Source organism: Kalmanozyma brasiliensis (assembly GCF_000497045.1).
Source record: "Kalmanozyma brasiliensis GHG001 unplaced genomic scaffold PSEUBRA_SCAF6, whole genome shotgun sequence".
Classification (NCBI taxonomy): Eukaryota; Fungi; Basidiomycota; class Ustilaginomycetes; order Ustilaginales; genus Kalmanozyma; species Kalmanozyma brasiliensis.
The window spans coordinates 429570-442439 of record NW_015961989.1 but is presented as its reverse complement, the minus strand read 5'-3'; the positions used below and the strand labels follow the sequence as shown (position 1 = coordinate 442439).

The following is a 12870-nucleotide window of genomic DNA, read 5'->3' as shown; positions in this document are numbered from 1 at the left end:
AGCGCTAAGCGGTGACGAATCGCCGCACTCCGCCGAACGTTGGCAAGATCGGCAACACGGCTGAAGGGGACAGAATGATGAGAGTGAAAGACAAAGGCGAAACAACGAGATCAGGAGAGCCACCGAAGCGATCATTCGTGGCGTAACTTGGGGCTAAACTGGGCGGCAGATCGAATGACGACGGTGCAGGGCCGGTTGACGACTCCTTCCCTACATCCATCGTTTCGTAAGAGCGCGCCCGTCCAGCTGTGGACCCAAGTGTGTTGAAGTGAGACGCCAATGGAACGTCGTTCGAATAGCGCCCGAATGCCCGATGATCCACCCTGCCTTGTGATGCAATGCGAGAGAGAGAGAGGAGATCGGCGCGTACGAGGTTGCGCTTCTTAGGCGCTGGGCAGGCGGTGAACGATGGCCATGGCCGTGTCGTCACCGTGCGAGATCGAGACCAGGAAGCGCGAACCGTTGGCAGCCTTGAGTGCCTCGCCGTACAGCTTGACCTGAGGTCCCTCGGGCGTGGGCACGATCTCAATGTCCTTGAGCGAAGCACCCGAGCCCTGCGTGCGAACGCCGAGCGACTTGACCACCGCCTCCGCTGCACAGAATCGACCGCAGAACGAAGCCTTGGGGTCGGGCTGTGCTCGGCAGTACTCGATCTCGACATCGGTAAAGTTCCTCGAGACGAAGTTCTCATTGTCCGAAGGGAAGGTCGAGACCTTCTCGCAGTCAATGCCGACACCAGCGACGTGGCCCATCATCTTCTCGAGGCTCTCCTGCTGAGCGGCTACGTTGGCCGGCTTGGCAGGAACGATGGTGTCCTCGACGGTGACGAGCGCAGGCATAGGCGGGAGAGGTGCTTTGAAGCCATAGCTGTCGCCCATCTCGACGGCGCGAGCGTTCAAGTTCATCAGCACCTGGTCCTCGAGCTCGGCGGGCCAAGGGCGGTTGTCCTTGATGCGGACCAGGTCCTCCTTGGTAAGCGCCGAGTGCATGCGAGTGTAGGTCTGATGCTGACGGGCCTTGCGACGCGCAACGTACTCCTCGAAGACCTTGGGCGAGAGACGACCGAGAATGTGAGCGGCATGCAGAACTAGGATGATGCCACCCACCTGACCGAAACCGAACGACGAGACAGCAGCAGCGTTGACGTGGTGCGGTGTGCGGTGGATCGAGGTCGAGTTGTAGAGGAGCATGTCGAACTTCTGCAGCTCGGGCGAGATGTCATCAGCGTTGCGATTACCGCAGACGATGGAGGTGTGCAGCGACTGCATCACACCGTTGAGCGCCCAGGCGGCGGCACCACCCTTTGCGTGACCACAAAGCCACTTCTGCGCCATGACCGGCACGGCGTGACCCGGTGTACGGCCCATGCGCGTGAACAGCTCCTGGTAGACGTGCGACTCGTTCTTGTCGTTGGCCTTGGTGGCCGTCATGTGCGCCGAGATGACACCAATGTCGTCGGCGGTGAGGTTGAAGCGGGCGAGCGCACGCTGCATGCCGTCGGCACTGCTGATGACACCGTGACCAGGAGCGGGCAGCGAGCGGCCAGCACCGTCAGTGTGGGTGTTGGAGTAGGCCACGATACCCTGGATGGGCATGCCGAGCTTGATGGCGTTGGCGGCCGTGGTGAGCACCTGGACACCGCAACCCTGCGACTCCATGAAACCGCTGCGCGAGGTCGAGAAGGGTCGCGAGTGCTCCGAGGGCTCTCGTCCAGCGGCCAGCTCCTCTTTGCCGTTCGAAGTGGCCTTCATGTTGGCGAACTCGAACGAGCCCTCCTCCGAAAGGTCATCGAAGCCACCGGCCAGCATGAGCTCGGCCTTGCCGGAGAGAATGGTCTCGACAGCGACGTCGATCGACTGGAGCGCCGTAGCGCAAGCACCGACGACCGTCTTGATGGGACCAGCCGACGACATGACAAGCAAGTTGACCCAACCGGCGACCGAGTTGATGAAGGTCTCCTGCAGAATGTCGTTCTGCACGTCCGTGTCATTGCGGCGGTCGCGGAACATCTTGCTGAGCGAGGTCATGCCACCCATGCCCGAACCGATACAACTTCCGACCTTGCTGGGGTGGATGTGCTTGTACAGCTCGTAAGGGTCGGCGATACCCGAGTTGACGAGCGCCTCGGAAGCGCAGACGAGCGCCCAGAGGGTGGTGCGGTCGACCTGGGCAACGATGTCGTCAGGGATACCGTAGCGCTGACCCGTCCAGCCCGTGGGAAGCTGACCAGCAACGAGGCGGTCGAAGGCGACGGCCTTGGGCACAAAGATGCGAGCACCCTTCTTGAGCACCACAAACCAGCCGCCAGAAGCATCTTGCCAAGCATCGACCTTGTCGCCGTGCTCGAGCTTGTACTTGCCCGCCTCCTCGGCCGAGACCTCGAGAGGCTCGAGGTCGTGGTTGAGCTCGATCTCCTGCTGGAAGCCCTTGCGGTTGGGGTCGTAGTTGCGGAAGAGCTCGGGCTCGATGAGTCGGATACCGGCGTGCTTGACGATGTGCTCCTCGTAGTTGGCGCGGACCTCCTTGTCGTCGACGGGCTCGCCACTCTTGACGTCGACCCAGCCGACATAGGTGGCACCGGACTTGAGGGGACCGTCGTGGTGCTTGATCAAGCCCATGATCCAGGCGAGCTCGATGACACCCTCGTTGGTGAGGTGGCCGAAGGCCTCCATCTCCCATCGAGTGCGCGACGAACCCCAGGGACCGACCTCGGCGAAACCAGTGATGACGACCACCTTCTCGAGGTCCATCTGCGAGTAGCTCTTGGTGATCTCGCGGTTGAAGTCGAGCGTGCCGACCTCAGGGAAGCGGAAGGTGAAGTTGCTTCGCGGGTTGATGTGCACCTTCTTGTGGAGCGCCTCGGCCGCCGAGCCCTTGATGACCTTGAAGTCGGCCGAGTTGTCGGCGACGAGCGCGCGCTTGGTGGACGAAGCCTCCTGGATGGCGGCACGGAACTTGCCAGTCTGCTCAGCGAGATCGACGATCTTGTCCATGCCACCGTTGAGGTCGACAAGGAGAGCCTCGACTTGGCTGACGGCCGAGACGGTGGGAGCCAAGAGACCGAGCAAGTTGAACGCCATTTCGGTGGTGCTGAAGGTTCGGCAGCCGAGCTTCTCGATCTCTTCCGCGACCGTGTTGGACGACGACATGAGACCCGTGCCTCGGCACCAGCCGATGATGGCACCGGTAATGCAGAGATACTGACCCCAGCTCTCGCTCTCCCATCGATTGAGCAGGGTCTCGAGACCGAGCTTGCTCTCACCGTACAGGCCGTCACCACCGAAGGTGCCGTGGTTGGGGGAAAGGGGAAGGAGGACCTGAGTGGGACGAGTGTCAAAGTTGCGACTCGCCTTCTCGGTCTTGATGGCACCCAGCAGACGAACGAGGTTGGTCAACATGAGACGGTGAGCCAGCTCCGACTTGTCGTCGATGCCGTCAATCTCACGGCCATTCTCCGAGATGGCGGCGAAGGGCACCACAAAATCGAGATCGAGGTCGAGCGAGCCGTAGATGTACTTGACCAAGTTGTCGACGTCCTGCTTGGAAGCCTGGTTGAAGGGAACGACGGTGAGAGTGGAGCCACGCGAGCCGACCTCCTGGTAGATGCGCTGGTAGTACTCGACGACGCTGCGGCTGTAGCTCGAGGTGGTGATGACGACGCGAGCGCCACCGGCCAAGAGACCCTTGACCACTTCGACACCGATCGAAGCCTTGCCGACACCGGTGAGCAGAGCGTTGCGACCCTTGAAGCTGACACCCTGCGTAGCCATCTCGCCGAGGATGTCGAGGTAGACCGACGTGAGCTTCCGGCTGAGCTGCCACTGACCGGCGACCTTTCTCTTGACGTGGAGGAAGGGTGTGCGGTCCTCAGCAGCAGGCGCGTCCGAGATCTGGGGTCGCTGCGTGTTGGAGCTGAGGCGGCGGCTGCGAGGAGCCTGGCGAGCAGGAGCACGGGCCTGACGAGCGGGGCCAAGCGATCGCACCACTTCGGTGTACAAGCTCTTGATGGTCGACTTGCTGAGCTTGCTGACGGAAGGCTCGTTGCGGATGAGCGTCCAGAGCTTGGCGACGTTCTCTTGCGCCTTGTCCAGGTTGACCTGCGTGTCAGTGCCGAGCAGCCGGCTACCGGCGGCCATCTCCTTGACGTAGGCTTCGAGCTTGCGCACACCGATACGCTTGACCTCGCTGTAGGCGATGTTGCCGCGAGCGTCGATCTCGGTGTGAGGAGCGGTAGGGGCGTGGACCTCCTTGTAGACGGCGTCCTCGGCGCAGGCCTCGCGACAGTTCTCGATGAGCTGCTGACCGTACATCTTAGCGAGCGCATAGGTGGGACCCTGGTCGGCGTTGATCTGATCGACGTGGAACTGCATGTAACGGAGCAGGCTGGGGTCGGCACGGTTCATGAGCGTGATGCAGCGAGCCGTGATCTCACGGTCGACGGTGGTGAGACGACCGTAGATGATGTCGTAGAGCAGCGTCATGGCATCCTGGCGAGCCCAGTTCCAGTACGAGCTGAAGTGGCGGACCTTCTTTTCGGTGAATTTGGGCATGATACCGTTGGTGTACATGTCGCCGTGCTCGGCAGCGATGGCATCGAGCTGAGCCTGAGCAGCCTCGAGCTCGAGCTTGGTGCTCTCGGCGAGACGTCCACTGGCTCGACCGTCCATGTTGAGATAGCGCTCGAGCACCTGAATCTGGCGACGAACGTGCTCATCCTGTTGCGCCTTGAGCTTGTCGAGCTCCTCGCTGCTGATGGCGACACCACCGGATCCACCACCTCCGCCGCCAGCGCTGGCCTGGCTGAGGCTGATGCCGGCGAGCGAGGCGTACGACTGAGCGACCGAGTCGAGCCACGCCTTGGCCTCGGCCTCCGAGCCGAGACGTTTGGCGGGCTCCATGGTGATGGCGACCAGAAGAGCGCCGTCGGTGCGGCCGGGACCGAGACCCCAAGCCTTCTGCAGGTGCGACTTGACAGCTGACAGGTTGAAGCCACCGGGCAACTTACCACCGACGGTACGAGTGACCAAGCCGGAGGTGGTCTTGCCGAGAGAGCCGCTGTAGCCAGCCTGGAGAGCACCACCGAGCTCCTCAAGCGGGAGCTCTTCACCTCGCTCGGGCAGGTTGCCGAACTCGGCCAAGAGGTCAGAGACGAGCTCGTTGCTAAGCACCGACTTACCGCCGACCGAGTCCTTGATCGACTTGGAGAGAGGCACCTCGGAGATGCTCTTCTTCAGCTTCTGAGCGAGGATGGCACGGACGGTGTCGACCGCCTTGACAGGCTCGTCCGGCACGTCGGCAGCAGCAGCGCCACCAGAAGGAGCAGCGGGGGCAGCGGCAGCAACAGGAGCGGGAGCGACGGCCGCAGGAGCAGGAGCGGACGAAGCTTCAGCAGCGGGAGCAGCCTCCGCTTCGCTCTCCTCGTCGGCGAAGGCGTAGTAGAGAGCCTCCTTGTCCTTGCTCGAGCAGTACATGACCCGCTTGCGACCTTGAGCGAGGTCGACAGCCGAGTACTTGAGAGTCTGCGTTCGTTTGGCCATGCCGACGAGCGTCGGGCTGGGACCAAACTCGACGAGACGCTCGAAGTTGTAGTCGGTGAAGAAGATGTCCTGCGTCTCGATCCATCGAACGGGCGAGGCGAACTGGTAGGCAAGCAGCTCGACCACGAGCGTGGCAGTGAGCCTCTGCACCCTCGCGGGCGACGCCCACTCGTCCTTCTCCCAGTTCTTGAGCACCTTGTCGAGACGAGGCGAGTCGGTCTGCGCGAAGATGAGCTCGGCGTACGACTTGGACAGCTCAAAGGGAGCGGCGACCAAGTTGGGAATGTAGCGGCCCACGAGCAGCTGAGGTCGGATCGCGTCGACGTTGATGCGCTTCGACAGGTACGATCGGAACGGAGCCACACCGCCGGTGAGGTAGCGCGAGTGGAAGGGCACGTCGATACCTGGCAGAGGAATGGTGGCGAAACCACGCTTGAGCTCGATGCGGCCCTTCTTCTCTTCCTCGAGCGCAGCCGAAAGGACCTCGCGGACAATCTCGGCGAGCTTCTCGCGCACGTCCTCGATGGACATGATCTCGTTGAGCTTCTTCAAGTCGATCTTCTGGATCTTGATGAAGTTCAACACGTTGCCGAGCGTGGTGAGGGCGACAAGATCACCAGCGGTGACGTACTGCTGACCGGCAACGTTGTGATTGACGATCTGAAGGAGACGGCCGGACTCCTTGCTGATCGAGTCGACGATTTCGGCGAGAGCCTGGCCAGCGAACGAAGGGTTGCCATCGCCGACGATGCGGATGGGGTTGCAAGCCATCATGGCGTAGTTGGAGGCGCCAGTAACGGGGTCGCGCTGCACGCAGTTCTGCATCGACAGACCACGATAGAAGACGACGTCGCAAAGCGACTTGACCTCGAGAACGGCAGCAACAGCGGCGAGCGATGCGTACTCACCGAGCGAGTGACCTGCAAAGGCGGCATCAGGCGTGATGAGGCCTCGTTGCTTCATGTCGCGGAAGGCGCTGAGCTCGACGAGCACGAGCGCGATCTGAGCAAACTGAGTGGCAAAGAGCAGACCCTTGGGCGACTGGAAGGTGTAGCTCTGACTCGAGGCGGTGATCTCGGGGAAGAGCGGCAGCGTCACCGTGTTGCCATCGGCATCGGTCGACTCGTAGGTCATCGACATGTAGCGCTCGCGAATCGTGTGGCCGCGCACACCACCAAAGTGGATGGTCTTGGTGAGAGGGTTCTGGTTGATGATCTCGAGGATGCTGAAGCCCATGGTGCTGCGCAAGTGACCGTCGGCCTCGTCCCAGAGCGCCTTGGCGGTCGGGCTCGAGTTGTACAGATCCATACCCATGCCCTGCTCCTGGGAGCCCTGGCCAGTGAAGACGTACACGGTGGCCGGCTGCTTCACCTCGGCCTGGCCGTCGATCACCTTCTCGCCGTTCTGGTTGAAAGTCTCGACCTTGATGACCTTGTTGCCGTCGCGCATGGCGATGTGGCGCAGCTTGACGGTGAGCTCATCGCCGGGCAGAACCATGCCGACAAAGTTGGCCTCGAACGACAGGCATCGGTCGGGGTAGCCCTCGGCGGCAACGACCTCGACAAACTTGCGCGAGGCAGCGCTCGAGAAGAGACCGTGGGTGATGGTGCCGGGCAGCGAGGCGAACGAAGAGAAGTAGGGGTTGATGTGGATGGGGTTGAAGTCACCCGAGACGTTCGAGTAGGGCTCGTTGGTGGCGGGAGCGACGAAGGTGGCGGGGACTTCGGGTGCGCCGATCGTGTAGCCAGCCTCGAGAGGAGCGACACCGCCGGTTGAAGCACCGCCGTTACGCTTGATGTACTCGATGACGGGGTTGCCGTAGCTGATGGCGTCGGCCGTGTACTCGATCTCGCCCACCTTGATGAGGTCGTCCTTGAAGTCGCGCACGTAGGCACCGCCGATGACCTCGACATCCGAGTACGAAGTGCTGTCCTTGAATCGGAGAAGGCTCTGCATCTGGAAGTGCAGCACGGTGCCGGGCGTCAGAGGCGAAGGTGCAACCCAGTCGAACCACTCCTTGGCGAGCAGAACGGTGGCATCGGCCTTGGTCTTGATCTCGAGCGTGAACTCGTTCTCCGACGTCTCGAAGCAGGTGTTGAAGTCGGTGAAGCGGCCGCGGAAGAAGAAGCTCGAGACGACCGAGATGACGGGCACGAACTCGCCGCTGGCATCCTTGCGCAGGACCGTGCCGGTGACGCTGACCGACTTGCCCGTGTCCGAGATCTTGATGCTGCTAGCGTGAGCGGTGGCCGTGCAGACATCACCGGCGCGCAGAGGACGAGCATTGTCGACCACCTTGAATGAGTTGCTCAGGTGAACGAGGCTGAGCAAGTCAGCATCGCAGCTAGCCATGAGCGCCTGCATGATGGCCTCCCAGCCAGCGACGATGGCAAAGTCCATGGGAGCCTGACCCTTGGTGAAGACTTCGCCGCGGTTCTCGACGATGCGGCAGAAGTTGCGGATGGCAGACTCGTCGAGCGACTTGACGGGGCTCTTGAACTCCTTGGCCGAGGCGAGCTGAGCAGAAGCAGGCATGTCGGCGTGGAACCAGAGCTGCCAGTAGAACTGCTTGATACGGTCGTTGCGACCGTCCATGATCTCGTGAATCGAAGCGAACGGCTGGTCGGGGCGATAAGTGAAGTAGAAGTGAAGAGGAACAGCCTCGCCAAGACGCTCCTCGAGAAGCGTCACCTGAATCTGAGCCGAGTCGGGCGACTTGGTGATCTCAAGCGCCTTGAAGGTGTCGTCGTGGCGGCCGTAGGAGCGGGCAGCACCAAACAGGGTGAGGCCTAGAGGCTCGCCGTCCGCACCGAAGGCGATCTTGGCCGTCTGGTGCTTGCGAGGAGCGAGCATGCGCAGCATCGGGTTGTCGGCGTAGTTCTTGCCCTGAACAACGCTGACATTGCGCAGAAGAGCGCGCAGCCAGCTGGTGCGCTGGCTCGCGAGCACCTCGAGCCATTCCTTGGTGTCAGGCAGGCGGCTGCCGAGCTTGAGCGTCTTGACGCTGCCTTCGATCGAAGCCTCGACGCCAGCGCGGGCGTAGAAGTCGGCCTCGTCGATGGCGAGAGGGTCGCTCGAGACGTAGTCGGCGAATGGCACCTGAGACTCGTCACCGTTGTAGTACTTGGCGAGCACCTTGGCGACGAGCTCCTTCTCGATCTCGCCGAGCATCTCACCGGCGGGAATGTTGGCCTTGGTGCAGTGCTGAACGGCGACGGAGCCCTGGAGGATGATGACCTTCTGCGCATCCTGTCCAACGACAGCGTCGAGATCCTCGGACTGCCAGAGCGAGTCCTTCTTGAACAGCGTTTGGAAGTTGTCGCCGAGCTCGGGAATGAAAGGAACGGGTTTCTGACCGCGACGCTGGCAGATCGTAAGGAAGTATCCGACGTCCTCGGTGGCGAGACGGATCTCCTTGGCGCCAGTGTACTCTGCGAAGAACGTGTCGACGAACTTGGACGGCTCCTTATCGAGGATCGAGTAGCTCTGCAGAAGGGACTCCTTCTTGCCAGCGGTCTCGATGCCGGCAAAGCGCTCCTCGACACGTCGGCACCAGTCGCCGAAGAGCTTCTTGAGCGAAGGGTCGATCCATCGGCTCTGGTGGCTGACGAACAGGAGCTCAAGCATACGACGAGTCACCTCCTCGTACGTCATGTCGGCGACGTTCATGAGCGCGGAACCGTCAGCCTTGGCAGGGAACCAAGGCTTCTGGAAGTCCTTGTTGAGACGCTCGATGAGCCAGCTCTTCTTCTCCGAGAGCCAGACACGCTGCTTCTCGCGGGGCAGGGAGAAGAGCTGGTCGTCCAGCTGGCGCCACAGGGCAGCAGCGCGGTTGTGCACGTAGCTGATGCTCTCGCCGAGCTCCGAGTTGCACGTGATGGTACCACCAGCGCCCTTGCCGTAGGTGTCCTGCCACTTGGCGTCACCACAGCCGGGAGTGTCGACGAGCAGCTGCTTGACGGCGTCCGCGGTGGCAGCCTCCTTGGCGACGAGCATCCACGAGGCAAAGAGGAAGGCCGAGAAGGGCATGGGAGCGTAGCCGAGCTTGACCGACCACTCACCGGTAAGGTAGGGCCAGACACCCTCAGCGTCACCGAAGCCGGAGCCACCGACGAGGATGAGGTTCTTCTGCTTGCGCAGGCTGGCGTAGGTCTGGAGGATGGGCTGGTGGAAGTCCTCGGTCGAGTGGTGACCACCGGCACGGCCACCGGTCCACTGGCAGACGATCTTGAAGTCGGGGTTGGCAGCGGCAATGGCAGCGACGGCTCGCAGGCCGTCGGCAGTACCGGGCTTGAAGCCGACGTACTCGATACCAGCAGCCTTGAGACCGTCGATGATCTCCTTGGCCTTCTCGGTGGAGGGAATACCAGCGGCGACGGTGAAACCCTTGCACGGGAAGCCCTCGCGTCGCATCTGACCCCACAGAGGGTACTGCCAGCCAAATCGTCGCTGGTCGATGAAGAGTCCGTTGAGCTCCAGACCGTTACCAGGCTCGAGCTTGGCCAAGATCTCGTTGACGCGCTTGCGGAGGCCAGCCTCGCTGTGGAGACCACCACCAGCGAGCTCGATGACGTAACCAGCGTTGAGCACAGCGGCGTTGATGTTGGCGCTGACGGTGGTAGGGGTCATACCGCCGACCATGAGAATACCGCGACCCGTGGTGCGCGAGAAGGGCGTGTCGATTTTGATGCCGTTCTTGGTCCTGACGAGGCGAGGCGACCAAACATCCTCCCAGCGCTCCTCGAACTTAACCGTAGAAGCGCTGTACAGCTCTGTGCTGCGAGCGTGGGTGCCACTGGGGATGACAATCCTCACGCCGCGACCCTCGAGGATGCGGGCGGAGAGACCACCGATACCAGAGAGACCGCCGGTACCAAAGTCGATGAGGTGAGTGGCCGTTTTAGGCAGGTCGGAGGCCTTGGACCAGTAGATGTGCTTGACAAAGATCTGATCGGCGATGCTCTTCAGGATCTCCTCAGAGCGGTAGCTGGCGAGGTCGGAGCCGTCTTCGGTGTTCTTGACAGCGACCTTGAGCTCGGAAGCGTCCCAAACGGTGGTGCGGCCGGCGTAGTCCTCCTGAAGCATCTTCTCGGTAGCACCCGTGAGGTAGCTCGAGTGGTAAGGAACGTTGACGGGAAGGAAGTTCATGCGGAAGATGGCCTTGCGCTTGCTGAAGGGGATCTTGCCCTGGTCGGCGCCGGTCTCGGCACGAATAGCACGGAGACTGCCGACGAGACCGACGAGCGCCTTGGGGAAGCCAGTAACGATGAAGCTGCGAGGACCATTGAAGAGCGAGATCGAGACGGCCTGGGACTCAGGGAGGTGCGAGTTGGTGGTCTTGATGTGCTTCTCAAGGATGGTCTGCTCGAGACCCGAGACGGACAGCATGGGTGTGGGCTCGCCCTCGCCGCCATCGATGGTGTCCTTGACGAGCGCCGGGTCGATGGCGAGGGTAGGGAAGAACTCTTGACCACGCTTGCCGATGTGGAAGAGGAGCTCGAGCGCCTTTGCGACGTTGGCATAGAACGACTCGAGGCTGTCGGAAGCCGAGAGGACGACGGCCGAGATGATGCCCTGCGAGTGACCGGTGGCGCTGTGGATCTGCGAGCGGAACTCAGCGGGAGTAAGGCCAGAAGCACGGATGCTGACGAGGAACTGGGTGATCTGCGTCAGACCAATGAGAGGCAAGCTGAGAGGCACGCTGGCCAAGTACGGCACCGACGGCTCGGGCGCAGCGCCCGTGAGCCATCCGAGCACGTTGAGGCCGTCCTTGTAGTAGCTGGCGAAGCCCTGCTTGACAGCATCCTGGACGAGCTTGTCAAAGACGGGCTGGGTCGACTCGAGGAGAGGCTGAATGAGCGGCTTGTAGGAGTCGAAGAGGGTCTGCAGCTCTTTGAAGTAGGCCTATGGGCGATCAGACGAGTCGATGCGATCGAGTGAAAGAGAAGTGTCAGTAGCATGTTCAGCTGAGCCATGTCAAAGCCATCAGAGAGCGAAGAACAAGCAAGACACCGAAGCCAAGCGAGAGAAATTGACCGAAATGGCCGCGTCTACAGCCCGCCTTCCCCGCCTTGGCCTGCAAGGGTCGCGCTTAGGCTCTTCGCTAGCCGAGACCATTTGAGCTTTTTCTGTGGTGTCGAGTTGCGAACCATAGGCGAACGGGTTCGGAAATCGCGCGTCATCTCCACGTTGCTCAAGGGATGGTTTCGCCGATGCTTTTCGAGGGTTTTCCCAAAATTTTGGGTAAATTTCGGTCGCGGTCGAGCCAGAAGAGCAAGAAGAAACCCGGTGAAGCAGGGCGCTCTTGCTCGGCTAGGAGCAGAGACGCCTTACGTCTGGTGACCCTTCTCTCGCCTCCACCCTTTCGAGACGTGTCGAGTTGCGAAATCGGAAAGCCGACCGATTCGACCGAATGCTGACAGGATGACTTTGCTGTCTGTGCTTGCTTGCTCTGTCGCTCTGGCAATGGATGGAAAGGGACTGAAAGATGCGAAAACTTACCTCGTTGTTGCCCTGACCACCGAAGACGGCGTGGACTTCAGCCTTGTTCTGAGCCGAAAGGGAGAAAAGCTTGGGCGTGACCAGCGAAGGCTTGGCCTGGTTGGCCGACTCGAGCAGGACGTAGGCTTCAAAGTAGCTGCGAAGGACCGAGGTGCGCAGGTCCGAGTCGATGGCACCGACAAGATCGTGGATGCTGCCGTGCTCGGCCAGGAGGGCCTCGTGGAAGTGAGCCCAGACGTAGTGAAGAAGGTTAAGCTCGTGGCTCGAGGTCTTGACGGAAGCGCGCGAGGCGACAAAGCCGAGGAACTTGGCAGCCAAGCTGACCTTGGCTTCCTTTGCGGCCTTGTCGGCGGCTGCAGCAGCATCGTCCTGCTCCTCCTGAACCTCGAGGATGTCGACAGTCTCCTGAGAAGCTGCGAGGGATCGCTGGAAGTCCTCGCGGATTACGTCGGCGACGATCCAGGCGTCGAAAGGCTGCGCAGGGACAGGAATCTGCACCTCGAGGCCGGTGGGCGAAGCGACAGTTAGAGCTCGAAGCAGCGAGCCGTTACCGTTGCCGTTGCCGCTGCTCTGGCTGCTAGCAGTCGAAAGCTCGACGTAGCTGTCGTCGGAAGGGGTGTTCTTGATGCTCGACATGATGAATAGATTGTCGCGCGGCCAAAAAGATGGAACGATGTGTAAAGGCTGACAGAAGCAGGCGCAAGCTGGTCGTCAAACAGCAGGCTTTCTGATCTGATCAGATGTAGAGTCCGCGGAGGAGTAGATGGAGCAGGTCGGTCGCAGCAGTGGTTCTCGTAGTCGTCGAGAGGGTGCGTTGATGTTATGCTGCAAG

The 12870-nt window shown here is 61.4% G+C and overlaps 1 protein-coding gene across 1 annotated transcript; it reads right to left on the bottom strand.

Moving 5' to 3' along the window:
- Window positions 1-383: 383 nt before the first annotated feature.
- Window positions 384-12674, bottom strand: PSEUBRA_005526 (Acyl transferase; the record flags this gene model as incomplete). Its single annotated transcript, XM_016438940.1, has 2 exons — window positions 384-11441; window positions 12039-12674. 2 exons carry the CDS (start codon window positions 12672-12674, stop codon window positions 384-386), a joined length of 11694 nt encoding a protein of 3897 aa, XP_016290247.1.
- Between the last annotated feature and the right edge of the window lie 196 nt (window positions 12675-12870).